This window comes from Rutidosis leptorrhynchoides, chromosome 1 (assembly GCF_046630445.1).
Source record: "Rutidosis leptorrhynchoides isolate AG116_Rl617_1_P2 chromosome 1, CSIRO_AGI_Rlap_v1, whole genome shotgun sequence".
In the NCBI taxonomy this organism is placed as follows: Eukaryota; Viridiplantae; Streptophyta; class Magnoliopsida; order Asterales; family Asteraceae; genus Rutidosis; species Rutidosis leptorrhynchoides.
This window is the reverse complement of record NC_092333.1, coordinates 66,665,438-66,687,557: the sequence shown is the minus strand read 5'-3', so window position 1 is coordinate 66,687,557 and position 22,120 is coordinate 66,665,438. Positions and strand designations below refer to the sequence as shown.

At 33.4% G+C, this 22,120-nt stretch overlaps 2 protein-coding genes across 2 annotated transcripts; both read left to right on the top strand.

Moving 5' to 3' along the window:
- Positions 1-4,065: 4,065 nt before the first annotated feature.
- LOC139878334 (CSC1-like protein At1g32090) lies at positions 4,066-15,072 on the top strand. The gene is made up of 11 exons (XM_071865364.1): positions 4,066-4,391; positions 10,933-11,085; positions 11,294-11,429; positions 11,666-11,767; positions 11,973-12,092; positions 12,275-12,355; positions 12,850-13,190; positions 13,323-13,568; positions 13,753-14,077; positions 14,363-14,596; positions 14,743-15,072. Exons 1-11 carry the CDS (start codon positions 4,066-4,068, stop codon positions 15,070-15,072), a joined length of 2,394 nt encoding a protein of 797 aa, XP_071721465.1.
- Positions 15,073-16,193: 1,121 nt separating this feature from the next.
- On the top strand, positions 16,194-20,726 carry LOC139861250 (plastidal glycolate/glycerate translocator 1, chloroplastic). Its single transcript, XM_071849575.1, has 8 exons — positions 16,194-16,484; positions 17,094-17,409; positions 18,323-18,584; positions 18,759-18,874; positions 19,247-19,356; positions 19,834-20,011; positions 20,101-20,230; positions 20,409-20,726. The coding sequence occupies exons 1-8, from the start codon at positions 16,194-16,196 to the stop codon at positions 20,557-20,559; spliced, it is 1,554 nt and encodes a 517-aa protein (XP_071705676.1). The 3' UTR covers positions 20,560-20,726.
- Positions 20,727-22,120: the final 1,394 nt, after the last annotated feature.

The window sequence follows — 22,120 nt, the reverse complement described above, 5'->3', positions numbered from 1 at the left end:
ATTTATAACATTATTTACATATTTCGGCAAAAATAATAACCGAAGTAAAAAGTAAAAAGTAAAAAGTAAAAAGTAAAAAGTAAAAAAAATAAAAAGTAAGAAAAGAATACTTACTAGTAGTAATTCTTCAAAGAGAGAATGAGAGAAATTTTGGTGTGAGTTTGAATGAGAAATGAGGGGTATTTATACTTGAAAAAATTAGGTAAAAAGAATAAAATAATTAAAAGAAAAAGAAATATTTAATTCTTAATGGGATTTTAAAATTAAAAAGTATTAAATGTTAGGTCATGGGATAATGCACAAAATAAAATAATAAAAGTAGTTTTTCCATTAAAATTTTTAATTAAAAAGTAATTTATTTATTTATTTATTTATTTATTTATTTTTTATTTATTTTAAGGATTTTTTTTATGTAAATAAACAAATTTATTTAATGTTTTTCCATGAATAATTGTCAATAATATTTTATTTTTATTTTTTTTATTTTTGTTTTATTTAATTAATAAATACAAATTTTGCATAAAAATAATAAATAATTCGATATTTTGTATTTTTAATAATAATTATGATTTTAATTATTAAACTATAGTTTTAGTAAGTTTGTAAATATTATTACATTTATATATAATTGGATTTATTATATAGTTAAATATATAATACATTAACTAAATAATAAAAGTGATACAAAGTTTATATACTTAGTTAAATTATGTCAAATTATATAAATTAATAATATATTATTTATTTAAGCGTACATTGTTGACTAAAAATTACTATTCGGTCAATATTTAATTGTATATAACAACCCTTAATACATATAGTCAGACATATAACCCTAGGGTTAATTCAGTAATTTAGAAGTCGAAAAGTGAGGGTTGTTACACTTAAACTGTAACAAGATTTTAATACTTTGTTTAATAATTACACCAGGATATCGACTGAGTGTAACCCAAGGTTTTAATACTTTGTTAACAATTATACCAAGTGTCCTTGTACATAATTTCACCCCTGTTTTAATAATTCTAGTGGCTATTAATCCATTCCCGTGTCCGGTTAAATGAACGATTATTCGTACATATAAATACCCCGCCCATCGTGTCCGATCGAGTGTAAATGGTTATTTATAGGGACGCCCAATTGTAAATCTTTATATTAATATTAACAAATTATCATTTAGTTAAACAAATATAAAGCCCATTAATAGCTCATAGTCTAATTTCCACAAGTGTCGTTCTTTTGTCCAAACCCCAATTATGGTACAAAGCCCAATTACCCAATTTTAGTAATTAGCCCAACATCATGATTACTTCGGATTAAATAGGCATAATAATAACTTAGCTACGAGACATTAATGTAAAAAGGTTGAACATAACTTACAATGATTAAAAATAGCGTAGCGTTACACGGACAGAATTTCGACTTACACCCTTACAACATTCGCTAACATACCCTTATTATTAGGATTAAAATTAAAATTAAAATTAAAATTAAAATATAAAATATAAATATAAATATTACGTATATAGATATAGAGAGATTGATATATTGGATGGTTTTTGCGATCAAACTGCGTTTGCTTTTATAGGGAATTGAGTCCAGGGGAACTCCGCGACTCGCGACATTTTTTGCATTCAAACTCCGCGAGTCGCGGAGTTTGAAATTCCAGCTCACCAGCTTTGGCTTCTTTCTTGCCGACGATTTTAAATATTAATATAATATATATATAATTTTTAAAAATTATTTATATATTATATTATATTCATGTGCATAGTTGACTTGTAATTTTTAGTCCGTTGCGTCGACGTTGAGAGTTGACTCTAGTCCCGGTTCCGGATTTTCGAACGTCCTTGCGTACAATTTAATATCTTGTACTTTGCGTTTTGAATCTTGTACTCTTGTAATTTCGAGACGTTTCTTATCAATAATTGGAACCTCTTTGATTGTATTTTGTACTTTTGAGCTTTTTGGTCGTTTGCGTCTTCAATTCGTCGAATCTGTCTTTTGTCTTCACCTTTTAATATTTAAACGAATATCACTTTTAAATAGAACAATTGCAACTAAAAGCTTGTCTTTCTTGGGAAATAATGCTATGAAATATATGTTCGTTTTTAGCATTATCACAACCAAGTATAAACGTTCTAAAGATCAAATACATACCTTGGACGTGTACGATGGAAACGGGATGTTACAATTTTAAAAATATGTAAATACACCCATTATTCCCATTATTGTAAAAAAAACCCCGCTATTAACACTCGATTACTCATTTTTAAAAGTAGTCTGTTTAAATTTTTCAAAATACGTTTGATTTCGGTTAATGTCGGTTAAAGGGTCAAAATTAGATTTGTTTATCAAAGTCGTTCGAAGTCAAAATTGGTCAACATTTTAACATGAATTTAAACCAGAATTTTAGAGTTTTTGAAAAATATAAAAGATTTTAGACTATTATCTTAAAGTTTATTATATGTTTATGAGTTCTATATTTACACATGTATTTTAAAATTTGATATTTAAATGTATAAAATATACGATCCAATTAATTTTAGATTTACCGATTACTCTTTCTAATGCCCCGCCTTTACCGATTACTCCCCAAATAACCAGTTTTGCAACCACCTTGAATACACATACTGCTATAAAATTTTTAGTGGAAAGTAACTTTTTATATATAAAAATTCTACTCCATAGCTTATTTACATATTAACTAATAGACAAAAGTTATGAATAGTTCAAGGGGCATTTTTGACTTTTTACCTTTTTTATTTTATTTTTAATTTTAACTAAATTTCATTTTACCAACAAAGGCCCCCACACTTTTTTGAAAAATTCAAATCGACCCCCCAAACAGGGGGTAAAGTGTCAAATAACCATTTTCATAAAAAATCTTAAATAAACTCCACCCAAATATTCAACGGGTCATATCTTCTCGCTCGCAACGAGTTAAATTTTTTCGACACCATCGTTAAACTCGAAATAATTTTAGGAACACAATGTCACTAGCTATACGCAAAACGGACGCTTTTTAAAAAACGATAAATATTTGGGGTACTTTTCATACACGTTGATTTTGCGTTAAATTTTTAAAAGTCGACAATTCCATAGCGAAACGCGGAGATGCACATATATTGTTAATTTAAAATAACATTTAAATCTCTCACGGGTTATACCTTTTAGTTCGACTCGAGTTGCGCTTCAACGACATCATCGTTAGCCACAAAATAATTTTACTAAACGCAATAAAATATATTAAAAATTGAACCCTCGGCGCGAAGCGAGGGTTCAATAACTAGTATTAACTAATAGACAAAAGTTATGAATAGTACCAGGGGCAATTTCGACTTTTCACCTTTTTTTAATTTTAATTTTAACTAAATTTCATTTTACCAACAAAGGTCTCACATTTTTTTTTTTGAAAAATTCAAATCAATCCCCCAAACAGGGAGGTAAAGTGTCAAATAACCATTTTCCATAAAAAATCTTAAATAAACTCCACCCAAATATTCAAGGGTCATATCTTCTCGCTCGCAACGAGTTAAATTTTTCCGACACCATCGTTAAACTCAAAATAATTTTAGGAACACAATGTCATTAGCTATACGCAAAACGGACGCTTTTTAAAAAACGCTAAATATTTGGGGTACTTTTCATACACGTTGATTTTGCGTTAAATTTTTAAAAGTCGACAATTCCATAGCGAAACGCGGAGATGCACATATATTGTTAATTTAAAATAACATTTAAATCTCTCACGGGTTATACCTTTTAGTTCGACTCGAGTTGCGCTTCAACGACATCATCGTTAGCCACAAAATAATTTTACTAAACGCAATAAAATATATTAAAAATCGAACTCCCGGCGCGAAACGAGTATTAAATAACTAGTTAGTACTATAATCCAGCTAAACCCCATCAGTTCACCACAACAAAACCAACCCACTTTACCTTTTTATACCCACGCCCAAATATTCATATATTCTTACATCCACCGTCTTCTTATTCTAACTTTAGTCACCTTCTTCTCAAACACTTTCACATTTGTAATTCATTTCTGTTGCTCATATTTCAATGGCTAGTCTTGGTGATATTGGTGTTTCTGCACTTATTAACATAATCACAGCTTTTGCTTTCTTAATAGCTTTTGCTTTACTTAGAATCCAACCCATTAATGACAGAGTTTATTTTTCTAAATGGTATCTTATTGGTGCAAGAAGCAGTCCAAGAAGTAACAACAATAATGGAAGTTTTAATGTGGGTAAATTTGTAAATCTTAATTACAAGACTTATCTTACTTTTCTTAATTGGATGCCTCAAGCTTTAAGAATGAAGGAACCTGAGATTATTGAACATGCTGGCCTTGATTCTGCTGCTTTTTTGAGGATTTATGTTCTTGGGTTAGTTCAAGTTCTCATTTTTTTTTTTTTTTTTAACATTTTGTAGTTAAGGTATTTATTTAAGAAAAGCTTAAGTTGTGAAATTTGGGTTTTAATGCTTTTTTTAGATGGTTTTTAAATGTTGGCTGTTTTTTACTGGGTTTTTGTTACCATTAAGATTTGTTAGTGATAAATAGGTTATTATGATTAATATTTGTATTAAATTAATAATATTTACTATTTGATAGTTATGAATTATTATTGTTTTTATTTATTTATTTTTTCTGCAGATTAAAGAACAGCTCGCGAAATTTTGGGGTCTTAATTTTCTTGAAACCTGGGGTTATTTTACTTGTTGCCGTTTTAAGAAATTTGGGTGCTAATACACGTTTTCATCATTTTTTTTTCTCAAATAGCGTAAAAATTCATATATTGTGTTTAATTGCTCAAATGGATGTTTGCTTATTCTGGATTCTAGCTGAGTAGCCTGTTTCGCATTTGTCTTTTTTAAGAAATTTTGGTACTATCAAGTCTTTAACTTAACTAGTAATTTACTTATTTTGTTAAATCCTGACATTAGACTCTAAATATTGTTTGGTACAAACATGTTTTTGATGTCTGTTACAATACATAAGACATACGAATACACATTTAATGTTAGTAGGTAGTCGGTGCAATTAATGTAGTTAGTTGGGACGGTGCAATTAATGTAGTTAGTTGGGTTGCTGCATTTATTGGGCAGTAAGGTCTTGTATCTCGGGTCTATAAATATCCTCGTTGTATCTTGTAAATTTGTATCAATTAAGAGAGATGAAATTACAGAGAGTTTAGATGTTCGTAGATGTTAAATTTCATGGTATCAGAGCGTACCTGTTATCGTTTGAGTCTATAGTCACCACTGTCATCACCATCGATCGTCACTGTCAATAAAAATTGGCCACTTTGATGTCATTTTCTGATCTCACCACCCCCGCCAATCGATTCAGAAGTTCTCGAATAGCAAACCCTGAAATTTAATTTGAACCCACACGCGCGCCGTTCTCCGTCGCACTCCGTCCGTTCACCGGCGCGTGAGAGCGCGTGTATCACTGTTCACCGTCGATTGTTTAGTCCGAGTGTCTCTCTCTTGATTCCGATCACCTTTCAGGTTGCTCGCCGAAGGAGAAGAAAAAAAAAAAAAGGTCGGCTGTGTTTTTTTTTTCTTTTGGTAGAAACTCAAACTTTCTGGTACTCTCTCCTATTATATCCACTTAGCAAGTGGAGTTAGATATTTATATATATTTCTATTATAGCTTTGCTAGTGGACCGTTATTTGCAAAAGTCAAAACTTCTATTATTTATTTATATCTTTTATTTAATTTTATTTCTGAGTTAAAAAAAAAAAAAAAAAAATGAGCGATGAAAAGAAAATAGATGGTAATTTAAGCGATACTATCCCTATTGCAGCCCGTTTGACCGACAATAAACTTAATGGGTCTAACTTCTTTGAATGGAGTAAGACAATCCGTGTATATCTTAGGAGCATGGGAAAAGCTTCTCATCTTACTTCCGAACCTCCTAAAGATGATACACGGGATCTGTGGCTACAAAATGACGCCAGACTCTTTCTTCAAATTATGAATTCCATTGAATCTTCGGTTACTTCGTTGGTAAATCATTGTGAGTATGTAAAAGAGCTTATGGAGTATCTCGATTTTCTATATTCTGGGAAGAGCAATATCTCTAGAATATTTAATGTGTGCAAATCTTTTCATTGCGGTGAACAACACGATCGATCTTTAATGGCTTATGTTATGGAATTTAAGAAAACATATGAGGAGTTTAACTCTGTGATGCCTTTGAGTGCTGATATTAAGACTATGCAGACACAACGTGAGCAAGTAGCGGTCATGAGCTTTCTAACTGGTTTACGACCAGAACATGATGCTATTAAGTCCCAGTTTTTGAACGAGTCTACAATTCCCTCTCTTCAAGAAACATTTGCTCGTGTCCTCCGTCACGAGGATGTTAAAACACCTCAAGTTTCTGAGCACAACACTGCTCTTGTCAGTCGTGGAGGATTTAGAGGAGGAGGGAGGTCTCGTGGAGGCTATCGAGGAAGTTATCGAGGAAGTTCAAGAGGAGGCCATACTGATAGAACAACGGAAGAACCCACTAATTCTGGTGTGGAGTGTTTTTATTGTCATGAACTTGGACATACTAAACGATTTTGCAAGAAATTGCAAACTCAAAATATGAGGAATAATCTTTCAGCACATGCTGCATCTTCAACTGTTGCAAATAGTGAATCTGTGAAACCTACTACTTCAACCGCTGCTTTTGCCGAAACAGGTAATGACACGTGTCTCTTATCATCAGCCTCCAAATGGGTCATTGATTCTGGTGCCTCAGATCATATGACAGGTAATAACCATCTTTACTCTGACTTCAATACACACTCATCGTATGTCACAATTGCAAATGGTACCACCTCCCCTGTTCTTGGTTCCGGCACTATCAACCTCACCCCATCTATATCTTTATCATCCGTTTTGTGTCTTCCTAATTTCTCATTTAACCTACTATCCGTCAGCAAACTTACTCGTGACTTAAATTGTGTAGCCTTACTGTTTCCTGACTCTTGTATCTTTCAGGATCTCTCGACGAAACAGATTATTGGTAAAGGACGGGTATCTGATGGACTTTACATACTTGAAACTACAACAAAAATTCCCCGATCATTAGTTTGCTCAAAGTCATCCTCTCCTCTTATGATGCATTGTCGGTTAGGTCATCCTTCTTTACAGAATCTGAAGAAACTATGTTCTAAGTTTTCCGGTTTATCCTCTTTATATTGTGAGTCTTGTCAGTTCGCTAAGCATCAACGAGTCCACTTAAGTCCTAGAGTCAATAAGCGGGCTGCGTCCCCATTTGAATTAGTACATTCTGATGTTTGGGGTCCGTGTTCTGTGACATCAAAATCTGGTTTTAAATATTTTGTTACTTTTATTGATGACTACTCTCGTGTTACATGGCTTTATTTAATGAAAAGTCGCTCGGAAGTGTTTAATCATTTTTGTTCCTTTGTTGCTGAAGTAAAAACACAATTTCATACTTCTGTTCTAACTCTGAGAAGTGATAACGCAAAAGAATTTCTCTCAGAGTCTTTTAAATCATATATGCTACAAGAAGGTATCCTGCATGAGTCATCATGTGTTGATACACCAGCACAAAATGGGGTTGCGGAACGGAAAAAATAGACACCTTCTTGAGGTGGCCCGAGCACTATTATTTCAAATGAATGTTCCAAAACCTTTTTGGGCTGATGCCGTATCAACTGCATGCTTTCTTATAAATCGCATGCCGTCTGAAGTTCTTAATGGTGATATTCCATATAGTATTTTATTTCCTAAAAATCCTTGTTTCCAATCGAGCCTAAGATATTTGGTAGAACTTGTTTTGTTCGAGACACCCAACCTCACCTAACCAAATTAGATCCTAAATCTATTAAGTGTGTCTTTCTAGGATACTCTCGTCTTCAGAAAGGGTATAGATGCTTTTCACCAACTCTCCAACGCTATGTTGTTTCCAGAGACGTCACATTTCAAGAAGAATTACCGTTCTTTCCTACAACTATTTCTCGCAATCATGAGGAGAGTGATGACTTATTGAGATATAGCATGGAAGTTCCCACACCAGATCCCACACCAGATCATACACCAGATCCCACACCAGAGCCCACACCATCAGAACAAACTGACCATTTTCAATATATATACAGTCGACGACCCCGTCCTACATCAGTGCCCGCTCCTGAGCCACAGTCATCGTCGGTAGATCCTCTCGGTGAGTCACCGAGTAATGTTTCTAGTGATATTCATGATACCCAATCTTCCGATTCTGATTCTGATATACCGATTGCTCTTCGAAAAGGTAAACGTAAGTGTACTTATCCTATTGCTTCCTTTGTCTCTTATGATAAATTGTCCGTCTCTTCTCGTGCTTTTGTTGCCACTTTAGACTCTGTCTCCATTCCGAAAACTGTTGGTGAAGCTTTGGCTCATTCTGGATGGCGTGCTGCTATGATTGAGGAAATGAATGCACTCGATCATAATGGCACCTGGGCATTAGTTAACTTACCTGTTTCTAAAAAGGCAATTGGTTGTAAGTGGGTCTTCACGGTAAAGGTTAATCCTGATGGTTCTTTGGCACGGTTGAAAGCTCGTTTAGTTGCTAAGGGATATGCTCAAACATATGGGGTGGATTATTCTGAGACCTTTTCTCCTGTTGCTAAACTCACATCTATCAGACTATTCGTTTCTTTAGCTGCTACATATCAATGGACACTTCACCAACTTGATGTGAAAAATGCTTTTTTACATGGAAATTTGCAAGAAGAAGTCTATATGGAGCAACCACCTGGGTTTGTTGCTCAGGGGGAGTCTGGTAAAGTATGCAAATTACGAAAAGCAATTTACGGTTTGAAGCAATCTCCTCGTGCCTGGTTCGGAAAATTCAATGCGGTAGTTAGAAACTTTGGCCTAAGAAGAAGTGCATATGATCACTCCGTATTCTTCGCTTCATCAAACTCTGGGTGCATCTTGCTTGTTGTTTATGTGGATGACATTGTAATTACTGGGAGTGATAAAGAAGGAATTCACAAGTTAAAAACATTCTTAAGTACTCAATTTCAAACGAAGGACCTTGGTCCTTTGAAATATTTTCTCGGTATTGAAGTCTCTCGAAATAAAAGAGGTATTTTCTTATCTCAGAGAAAGTATTGCCTTGATGTGCTCAGTGATTCTGGGATGATTAATGCAAAAACTTGTGAAACACCAATGATACCTAGTGTAAAGTTAAAAACTGACGAAGGAGAACTTCTTATGAACCCAGAAAAATATAGAAGGATTGTTGGCAAGCTAAATTATCTTACACTCACCCGTCCTGATATTGCTTTCCCGGTGAGTGTTGTTAGTCAGTTCTTGTCATCTCCGAGAACCTCACATTGGGATGCTGTCACTCATATCTTAAAGTACTTAAAAGGTACACCTGGTCGTGGTCTTTTATACCAGAATCATGGTCATCACACTATTGAGGGATTTTCTGATGCTGATTATAATGGTGATCCTGCAACTAAACGCTCTACAACTGGTTATTGTGTCTTTGTTGGAGGAAATCTTGTATCTTGGAAAAGTAAGAAACAAAATGTGGTATCTCGTTCAAGTGCGGAATCTGAGTATCGAGCCATGGCCCAGACAACTTGTGAACTTATTTGGGTTCGTACCTTCTTAGCGAGATTGGTTTTGCTCAGTCCGAACCAATGAATCTGTGGTGTGATAACAAAGCAGCTATTCATATTGCAAGCAACCCCGTTTTCCATGAAAGGACCAAACATATTGAAGTTGACTGTCATTTTACTCGAGAAAAGTTAGAAGAAGGAATTATTCAAACACCTCATATCAAAAGTAATGAACAGTTAGCTGACTTATTCACCAAAGCATTACCTAGAAATTGTATCCGTCAGTTTTGTGACAAGCTGGGCATGATCAATATCTATGCTCCAGCTTGAGGGGGAGTGTTACAATAAATAAGACATACGAATACACATTTAATGTTAGTAGGTAGTCGGTGCAATTAATGTAGTTAGTTGGGACGGTGCAATTAATGTAGTTAGTTGGGTTGCTGCATTTATTGGGCAGTAAGGTCTTGTATCTCGGGTCTATAAATATCTTCGTTGTATCTTGTAAATTTGTATCAATTAAGAGAGATGAAATTACAGAGAGTTTAGATGTTCGTAGATGTTAAATTTCAATGTCTAAAACACCTTTGATAATGGTAGTACACTTGCCAAAATTGCAAAGAAAATAATGGTTTTTGATTAATATAGGACATCCAAATATGGAAATTGTTCCGTTAACAATGTTTACGTATTGATTCGTTACATTTAGCTCTTGATCTACCTATAGACCACTTGAATTAATGATTTGTACTATTATTGTTGATAACTATTGTTCAATAAAAAATTCTACTGTAATTTTTATTGATATTGCTTCATATTATGTTATCACAATATATGGGAATCTTAAGCTTGGAGTTCTTATTTTTATTATCATTCATTTATGACCCATAAAGCCATGTGGCTATGCATATCTCCCTTTCCACCTGGCCCAATTAGCTCTAGTCTTTTGATTAGTAGGACTGATCTTTAAGAAGTTGATAGTGCACATCGAAAAGTATCATGCACAGGTGGTCAAATGGGCAGATTAAGCATGTTAAATAGTGGGTCACAAAGGTCAATCTTTAGAATGGATCAGGTTGGGTTGACCCGTAACTCTTCCTTTCTTTATTTAAACAATTAATGTATTTAAATGTAAATGAAGAAACTAGATTTATATATCATTGCTACTATTTATTTGTTACAGAGTGTTATGTTTGTAAAAAGCAGTTTATTTTAGTTGACTTTCAACCATTTCCACTAGTTTGACCCCTTTCACTAATTCACTGTTTTAGCTGTTTCTTTTTATTTGGCCCTTTTGACTTGTTATTCATTTTATTAACTTAATAGTATCTAACTTAATTGCAGCTTAAAAATTTTCGGTCCAGCTGCGATTGTAATATTCTTGGTTCTCATTCCTGTTAATGTATCTGGAGGGATTTTGTTTTATCTAAGTAAAGAATTGGTCATCAGCGACATTGATAAGCTTTCGATATCAAATGTTCAACCAGAATCTCCAAAGTAAGTTTACATATCATTATTTCTATCATATTCTATGAACTTGATTGCATACAAAGAAGACTTCTGTACCGTATATGAGTATATGGTATGATACATAATCATAAGGTACTATAATATACAAATATTTTTTCGGGCCACATACTTTACATTGTTGGAAAAAGACCCTTTTGATTATTGAGCGTCATCGCTTGTATCTTCTGATTTTCAGATTTTTTGCTCACATATTTATGATGTACGCATTCACGTTTTGGGCGTGCTACATGCTCTACAAGGAGTATGATTTGGTGACATCAATGAGATTGAACTTTTTGGCTTCCAAAAGTAGGCAGGCTGAGCAATTTACGGTATGCGACATTTAGTTGTTTTTGCCAACCCCTTTATACTTTAAAGTTGACATTACTTAATTCTATTATGATTGAAAACATTCATAACTAGCTGATTAGTACTAAATTCAGTAAGAAGCATATATAATACAGAAAGTTCCTAGAACTTCTTTATTATATAAACTGTGTAGCTTTTTTTTTGTGTGTGACAAATTTCAAGATCTAAAATTTTTAATTCTAAGAGGTTATTATTGCAGGTCCTGGTAAAAAATGTGCCTCGTGTCCCTGACCGTTCTGTTTCCGATACTGTCGACCATTTCTTCAAAAAGAATCACTCAGCTCACTATCTTTGTCACCAGGTACCATAATATATATATATATATATATATATATATATGTATGTATGTATATATATATATATATATATATATATATATATATATATATATATATATATATATATATATATATATATATTTTTATTTTTTTTTGCATATTCATATGGATCCATATGTGTACATATAATATGCACGGTAACCATGATAAGGTTTAATATTTACTCAGGTTGTGTACAATGCAAACAAGTATGCAAGAGCAGTAAGGAAAAGACAAAAACTGCAAAATCGTTTAGACTACAACCATCTTAAGTTTGAGAGACATCCAGAAAAACGTCCAACAAAAAAGGTAGCTCTTTTGCACTGAAATCTTGTACACTTATATTGCAAACAAATACAAATCTAAACCATCTTAAGTTTCGGCTAACCTGACCCAAATCAAAATTTTCATAATTAAACGTGTTGAAAAGAGCACATCTAATATATAGCATCACTTATGAAATTTCTAACTCCAAATGTCTGAAATCTCAGATGGGCTTCCTTGGACTTTGGGGCAAAAAGGTAGATTCCATAGAGTACTACCAGCAGCAGATTAAAGAGCTAGACGAAAAGGTGTGTTGCTACTAATCACTTTAGTGTTCTATTATCTCTATAACTCCATTCATTCCTGGTGCCTAAATACTCTGACTTCCAAGGTCAAATGGGCTGAATTTAACAGCTATATATCATAACTGATCTTTTTTTTAAGTTTGGGGTTCATCCATATCTAAACATTCATTAAATTTTAAAAACATTATCTGATTTGGTTATCAATTTGTAATATGTACAAAATGAATCCATATATATAGTTTTAAATATAAAGTCAAAGTTTTAGTTTTGGTTTTAGACTTTTAGTCATAAGATAAACAAACTTAGACTTACAATGAGGTACTTTTTACAGCTCCTTTTTGATATTAGTTGTTTTTGGGATTTAAACTGGGACCAAACCATCTTTTATTTGATGGTAATCTAGTACGAATGGGAATGTATGTTGTGTGTTTTTATTGCTATTAGCCTTTTCTGGTTCTTGAATGTATGAAGTGCATTTTCGTTAATTTTTTATTCAGTTAACAGAGGAGCATCAGAAAATTGTCAAAGACCCAAAAAGCATTATGCAAGCTGCGTTTGTATCGTTCAACTCTCGATGGGGTGCAGCCATATGTGCTCAAACACAACAAAGCAAAAACCCGATTATATGGTTAACCGATTGGGCCCCTGAACCTCGCGATGTTTACTGGAAAAATCTTGCTATTTCATTTGTTTCTTTGACCATTCGTAAACTAGTTATATCGGTTGCAGTCTTTGCTCTAGTGTTCTTCTACATAATACCCATTGCATTCGTTCAGTCTCTCGCCAATCTTGATGGTCTTGAAAAAGTTGCTCCCTTTCTTCGACCCCTTATTGAATGGTACATATTTTCTTGATTAAAAGTGGCAAATATTTAAAAAAATATTATTTTTCTTGCTTCAATCTGAATGGCTTATCACTAGCAGACATTATTATATACATGTTAATTGTGATGATTATGGAATGTGTACAGGAGCCTTTTTAAGTCTTTCCTTCAAGGTTTTCTTCCTGGACTTGCTCTTAAGATTTTTTTGTGGCTTCTTCCTCGTATTCTTATGACTATGTCAAAAATTGAGGGGCACGTTGCGTTTTCTGAATTGGAAAGGAGCACGGCTGCAAAATACTACTTTTTCATGTTGGTGAATGTCTTCTTAGGGAGTATTGCGACCGGAACAGCCATTGAACAACTTCATTCTTTCCTAAATGAATCCCCTACACAGTAAATTTTCTCTTCCTATAACATAACATACATACCTACTTTCAAGAAAAAAAAGTATATTTACACCTTTTTAGATGTGGCAAAATGGGCCGGTGAAGCGGGTTGGGTAATAATTTTAGTACGAGTCATGTTAAACAAAAGCTATGTTCCAATGATTTCTTAACAATTACTCCATGTTTTATAGGATTCCGAGGACGATCGGGGTATCGATTCCAATGAAGGCTACTTTTTTTATAACATATATAATGGTTGACGGATGGGCAGGAATGGCGGGAGAGATTCTTCGGTTGAAACCTCTGATCATGTTTCATCTCAAGAATACGTTACTTGTGAAAACTGAAAGGGATAAACAAAAAGCAATGAATCCTAAAGGCATAGATTTCCCTGAAGCTATTCCTTCACTTCAACTATACTTTCTTATGGGTGCCGTGTACGCTGTAGTTACTCCGATCCTTCTTCCTTTTATACTCATCTTCTTCGCGTTTGCATACTTTGTTTATCGTCACCAGGTAATTCTTGCTCATTTTCATGGCTTTGAATTTGCAATTTGGAACACTCTTTTAACTTTATGAAATCTCAAAAGTTAGTTGTTGATGTTTGACTATAGTGAAGGCACATGCAAACAGAATTTTATACATTCCAAATAATCCGACTTTGAATATCAAATAATCACTTTTAAGATGCACATACAAACAACGTTTTTTTTTTTTTTTTTTTTTTTTTTTTGTCGGTATTGAGTGTATATGCATTTTTGTTTTTATAGTATTTACTATAATATACTAATACTATTGCAGATAATAAACGTTTATAATCAACGATACGAGAGTGCTGCTGGATTTTGGCCACATGTTCATACTCGGATAATAGCGAGTTTGATTATATCTCAACTTCTTTTGATGGGACTTCTTAGCACAAAAAAGGCTGTAAATTCTACTCCGTTACTTGTCGTGTTGCCAATTTTGACCCTGACCTTCCACAAATACTGCAAAAGCCGATTCGAACCTGCTTTCCGAAAATACCCTCTTGAGGTAGGTTCTTATCCATCTTATTCTAAAATAGAAAAGAAACATCTTTAACAACGTTAACGATTAGTTGTAGGCTTGGAAATTGTATAGTTTTTTTTAATGGATCTCATTTTAGTACATACGAGTATATGTTTTCGTGTGAATTTCAGGAAGCGGTGGAGAAGGACACACAAGATGAAGTTACCGAGTCTGAAGATGACATGAAAGCATACTTATGCGACGCCTATTTACATCCGGTTCTACATTCATTTGAAGAATTTGAACTATTTGAGCTAGGAGTTGACACTAACCGAGCTAAAATCCCAAGTCGACGACCCACCAAGCTTGTTTCACATTCCCCTTCATCTCTAAATGTACAAGAAAACGAAGCGTCAACTAAAATGCAGCAAGTTGAACTTGTAGTGGAACAACATGAGAGTCAATATTCACATCATCATCATAAGACATCGACGCTTGATGTGGAGATGACGCATCACTGACCTTCCACTCCTGAAATAGAGTCTGACCATTGACTAGATGTAGCAGCTTCCTTAACCATGGCTAACCTGACCGTGTTTTTGAAATACATTTAGCCGTAGAATTGGTGTATCCAAGAGTTCTGAAATAGAGTATGGATTACTGTATCAAAAGTGTAAACCAGATATGTATTATTGTAACTCATGTTTTCTTAAATTATATTTTCATATTTACACTTTAATGTTTGCTCACATGCTCACCTAAAACTCCTTTTTAGATTTGCCACTTAATATGACAACCACAAAGTTGTTTATTCATCTCCCTTTACCCAAAAAAAAAAAAAAAAAAAAAAATTCACTAAATTTTCCTTTTGTATTAAAAGTTTGATTCATTTATAAAACTTCACCGGGTAATATACCCTTTACCCAAAAAAAAAAAAAAAAAAAAAAAAAAACTTCAGAGTAGTGTGTGTAACCCATGACTATAACTGTAGAAAAACACGGGGTGTGTTTGGTTTGAAGAATATCTGTTTTTATTAATTCAGAGTACAGTGTAACCTCATCAATGCGAAAACTTGTTTAGAATCGTAGTGATCTGTCTCTCTTAATGAGATGTCAGAAGTTCGACTCTTGTGGAGTGCAACATTGCACACATGGTTGACCATTTACCCTTAAATATGCGGGGCAGTAGTGGAGGGGGTTTTACCGCTCATGCCCTCGGATTGGGCCGGGTTTTCTTCTGAGCAACAGTTGGGGGCGGGTTATGCAACTGAAGGAGATGAACGCGTGGATGGTTAAGTACCCTGCTGTTAAAAAAAAAGAATTTGTTTTTTTTTTCTTTTTTTTTTCCTCTTTATACCTAAATTGGATTGGATTGGATACCCAACGGCTGATGAGATTTATAAACCCAGTCTCCCATTAAGTTGGGCCGTTGGGCCACTAATATTCGGTTTCGAATAATTGTTCTGTTCTTTGACTTCTATCATTGATCATTGACATGAATGTTGACTTTAATAGGTCAAAGCAACTCATTCTCATGATCTCATCTTATTGATCTTCATAAATCTTCTCACATCCACACGATTGTTTCCCAAACCAGATGACAAAATGCATTCTTTCAATCATCTTCACTCACAATTTCATCAATGGCTGCTACATCCTCTGTTTCGTGGAACTATTTCCCCAAAAACCGCCATCAAAATTCAACTGCATTCTCCAATGGATCATGCCCTATTTCTTCATTACTCATATTCAAGAAAAAATCAACAATCAAGGCTGAAAAAAATACCCAAATTTCTGGTCCAGTTATAGTTCATAGATCTCCGTGCAAGTTTTTGCAAATGAGTACGCCAAGAACTCAGTCTAGTCGGATGGTTTTGCTGAAATCTGCAGGCTCAGATAGCAGCAGCACCATTACTTCCAATATACTGCAAACTGTATGTGAAAATGCCTCACTGAATATATATATATATATATTTTTTATTGTTTTGGCAGTAACATTTTATTACAATAATAATAGATAATAGATTAATAGTAAGATCGTAATCTTATATACATAATGTAATTGCAGTTAATTTTGTTCTGATTTGGTCTTTTTAAGTATATGTTTAATGACTTATGTTCCATTATGGATGTTAAAAAAAGGTTTTGGGGTTATTTTTGTTACATTCTAGTGATGGTATAGCAATGTATATAGGTTTGTGATCGATTTTTAGTAATTATATTTGATAATAATGTCCTTACCTGGTAATCATTTACTCCATTGCTTTAATTAGACCAATTTGTAAGTTAGAGATAGTTAATTGGTATAGTCAGTAAAAAAGATTATGTGGCAAGCCATCTCATGCCAACTTTTTTTAAAATTTAGTTAAGTGAACGAATTGAAAGTCAAATAATGCGAAAAAATATATTCTTAATGACCAAATAGGAACAAAAGTAAGTACCATGACCCACATGGAGCATTTACGTGATTTGTTTATATTTTGTACAATTTCCTTTTTTTTGTGTGTTTAGGTATTATGTTTAAAAGGTGTTTGTGTTTGTAGGTATTGGGAGTAGTACATTTGATTGTTTCACTTGGGATCATATTGGCAATGGATAAATACTTGAAACAGGCTTTTGTTGCTGCTGCAATTAAGTTTCCAAGTGCTCTTTTTGGGATGTTTTGTATATTCAGTATTCTTGTTATTCTTGATGTAACTGTTCCAGCAGCTGCAAATGGTTTGGTAAAATTTTTTGAACCTGCACTTCTGTTCATTCAAAGATGGCTGCCTTTGTTTTATGTCCCTTCTTTGGTTATTTTGCCTCTCGCTATTCAAGATATCCCTGCAGCTTCAGGGGTCAAGATCTGCCTCATTTTAGGTACCTCAATGTTTTCATTTTTGCTTCTTCATATCTATTTTAATCCAAACTTGTTGCAGATATTAAATGAAATACCAAATAGGAGGGTGGATATTATGTTAATTAAGTTGGTGTATTTTAGCCTTTTAGGAGTTGGACAAAATGCTATCAGTTGTCAGTGTATATATAAATATAACCAAGATCGTTATTAATATACCATGCTTACTGCTCATTATATAGGACACAACAAATAGATACATTTGTATTTTGGATTCATATTTGATAACCAAATGACGCGTTTGCATATGCAGTTGAGACCAGTGGATACAGTCTGTATTTGAAATTTTTTCACCCCATGTTTACAACTTGGCTAAATTGTATTGATTCTAGAAAGTTTTTTTTTTATAGTAAAGGACTATTCTGTGAAAAATATTGAACACGTCATAATTTTTTGATGAAAAAAGAAAAACGAAAAAAAGGCGAGGCAATGCACATTGTGTGTACTTGCACATTTTTCTTGCAAATAGGAATGTGTCATAGATTTATTGTGCAGCTAAATTGGTTGTTGACAAGATGTAGTAATCTTTCATCATAATTGTAGAGGTGAAAAATGAATTGGTGATGCGGGTAGGGTTATAGGTTATAAGATCATTGGGGTGAAAATATGTGAGTTTTTTTTTATGTGATTGAAATCAGCCTGGTTGGTTTGACCCAAAACACTTACTACTTAAGAACATAAATTTTATTATAGATATTAATATGTCAAATATGAACACATAAATAAATTTATAATCCATATCAACATTAGTGTGTTTTGTGCTTAAGATTAACACTTTGGGTGACTTTTGGCCCACATGACCCGTTAGAGATAGACGTAACCTGAATTGACCCATTTATATGTAACTTAATGTGACTTTTTCTTTGTTTCATACAGTTGGAGGGTGGTTAGCTTCACTTGCAGTTGCAGGATATGCAGCAATTGCTGTAAGAAAAATGGTTAAAACAGAAATGATCGATGCTGAACCTATGGCAAAACCTTCTCCTTTTTCTTCATTGGAGATTGTTGCATGGAGTGTAATTTCTGTTGCGTCATTTGTTGCGGCCCTTAAGTATCCCGAGTTACTCGGAACCAATGCGAGAACTTGTTTGCCATTCTTGTTAGGATCTACTGTGTTAGGCTACATAATTGGTACCGGGTAAATCTTGTTTCCCTGTAGCATAAATCGAACAGATGAAAATTGTGACCTTTCACTCACACATAGTTTAATTTGGGTTACTTTTTATTTCAAATGGGTCAAACAGGTTAAAAGTGACCCAAGGTGTATGGGTTTCTTCTTGATTGTTTCTTTTGGTTGATTTATTGCTATTAGGTTACCATCTGGTCTGAAAAAGGTGTTTCATCCAATTATATGTTGTGCATTAGCAGCAGATTTTGCAGCTTTTGGTTATGGATATTTTTCAAAAGCTGGACTTTTTCCAATTCTTGGTACATATTCCAACTTAATTCTTGTTTATTTGCGTTCCTTCATACATCACGTATTGTTAAAATTGCTAACCAGCGTTGTTTCATCACTAATGGTGTAAATATGGTCGGATCAGAGTATTCTCTAATGGGTCGAAACAAGTATACTTTTGCATGGGTCAAATCGGGTCATGTTTGGCTTACCACGAAATACCATTTGTCCACAATTTTTCTAATTTATAAACGATTAGTGTGGCAAATAAGATTAGAGTATATTTATATTATATATATACACACTAATTTAACTTGTTGAACATGTTGCAGATTTACAAAGTGTATTTTGTTACTATTTTGTTCTTGCTTTATGTCTAATTTTTTTGTGTTAAACTTTTGAAGGATATTACCTTACTAAAGTATCTTCCAATCCCGGAGCTGGTGACATTTTAATGGGCTTTCTGGGATCCGTTATTCTCTCTTTTGCCTTCTCAATGTTCAAACAAAGAAAGGTAAGTTACAAATAATTAATGTTAAAAGCACAACATTATAAATACTCTGTTATGATGTATATTATAAGAGTGATTGGTTTTCAAATGATGGTTTCATAAATACCTTATATACACATATATATCTAGTTAGATATGAAGAAACTTTTGTGTTTTTGAAATTACCTTGCACTGCTGGAATAAAAAACTTGCAAATGCCAAAAAGAAAAAATAAAGTTCTATATTACTAAAGGTAAAATAAACCAATATTTTTGTAAATGAAAGTCAAATCCTTCATTCATTAGATTTGCACGAAACTTTTTGGACAGAAAATGTTTTGACAACTAAACAATTTACTTCCTTTCATCTTGTTATATTTTTAGCAGATTTTGAGTTTGTATACATTACAAACATACAGATATAGTTTAAATTTTCATGATGTACTAAATGTTTATATCTAACTTGCCCTAAATTTTGCACCATTAATTAATGTCTTTGCAGCTTGTTAAGCGACATGCAGCCGAGATCTTTACATCTATCACCATAGCAACTTTATTCTCTTTGTATTCAACTGCACTTTTGGGCCGACTTGCTGGGTTAGAACCAACTTTAACCATATCGATTCTACCAAGATGTATTACTGTTGCCCTTGCTCTCAGCATTGTCTCACTTTTCGAAGGTTTGTTGCTCATTGTTGAACACATTCTAGCCCTAAATCATGCTCGGTTCATCTACATGTTTATTAAATGTCATATGTACTTATTGTAGGTGCGAATTCATCGCTTACTGCTGCTGCAGTTGTATTGACTGGTCTTATCGGTGCAAATTTCGTACAAGCAGTTCTTGATAAACTAAAATTCGATGATCCTATTGCTCGTGGAATTGCAACCGCATCTAGGTATTGTTTGTATTGGCCCATTTGTTTGCCTTTTGAGCTGATTTTGTTGATTTGACTCGTTTGAGATAAGGTTCAACCCAGTTTCTAATCATTAGTAAAATGGGTTGAGATTACTACCTATAGTCTTGACCCATGTTTTGAACCTAATCTTGAACTTTGGATGGATGATTGGTTGCAGTGCACATGGATTGGGAACTGCAGCATTATCTGCAAAAGAGCCCGAGGCTTTACCATTTTGTGCGATAGCATATGGTCTAACGGGTATTTTTGGTTCACTGGTTTGCTCGGTTCCACTTGTCCGACAGAGCTTGCTTGCTATCGTTGGCTGAACAGGATCAGTCGATTTCTCTTGTGTAATGCTTCATTAATTTCTGTGAATGTGTACGTACAAAGTATTGTATTTTAGGTCCAAACTTATTGATTTATGGTTTCATTTGTTTATATTATCTCATTTTTCTACATTCTATGTATAATAAGAATTTTCATTTTCTCTTTATTGTGATGTGATGTTCCTTTGTAGACTTTTGGTTTTAAAAAATATATATTTTTGTTGAAAATGATTTATCTAATGGAATTATTGATTTACTAGGTAATGTTTCAACAACCATACTTAATCATGATTCATCTAATGGAATAATTCTTTTACTAGAGTAATGTTTCAACAACGGGGTATGAAGAGGTAAGACGTAAACAATTATGCCTCTAGTCGAGCGTGATGACTGCTTCCATTAAAACTACTAGAGTAATACTTGGACAACAATATACTGTTTTAAATTTTGATAATGTTCAACCTGTTAGACTCATTTAACCATTTTTCATGCAAATACGAAGGGAGGTGATTCATACATCATCATTTTAAATTTTTAAAAAACAAAACACTATTATAAAATAATCATAGGAGCACATGGTAATTAGGCCGATCATAAGTGACAAGACTAAAAGACAAAACATGCATGTAATAATTACGCAAAAACTGTCAAATTCGAAAAGTAAATTATGTTAATTTACGTATGCAAAGAAAGCAAATAATCTAAAAGACTACATTTTGTTCAGTTCATTTTATTCACAACAACAAAACTCAGTTTCACAAAAGTGATGTATGAGGAGGTAAAATGTAGATTCCTCTATCCTAGAATACAGATAAATCATTTCTCCACCCAGAGTGAAACATCCATGAGTAGAGAAAGCTCTACGTCTTAATCTTCTATCAAGATTGTTTTCAAAAAGGATCTCCGACTTATAAGTAGGTAAAAAAAATTATTGATTCGCCATAAAAATTGTAAAATCAAATTTCCATAGGTTTTAAAATCTGTCTGAAATTCAATTTAAGCTTTAAGCGGGTCAAGTTGTTAATAAATCGATGATTCTGTTCATTTTATTCATACGGAATGTATATATATATATATATATATATATATATATATATATATATATATATATATATATATATATAGGGGTAGGATCAAGAGGGAAGTAACCAATCGGGGGGAAGCGGGGGGAAGCAAAAACTTTATTTTTTCGTTTTTTGAAAAAACCTTGTTCACGAACATTATAGATGGGATGAAAATATGAACATTTAGTAGAGACACTTTGTGATAAATGTTTTTATTTTGGCGGGAAAACGCTCGAAGAAGTAATATATAACAATTATCGTGTTTTTCGAGCTTATTTTGAGGTTTTAGCTATTGGGGTTTAGATATTAGGGTTTATAGGGTTTAGGTATTAGGGTTTAGAAATTTAGGGTTTATGGTTTAGATTTAGGGTTTAGATTTAGGATTTAGATTGAGTTTTTAACACAAACGGTTTAGGGTTTAGGGTTTAGGGTTTGGTGTTTTGGGTTTATGGAATAAACCCAAAACACCAAACCCTAAACCCTAAACTCTAAATCGG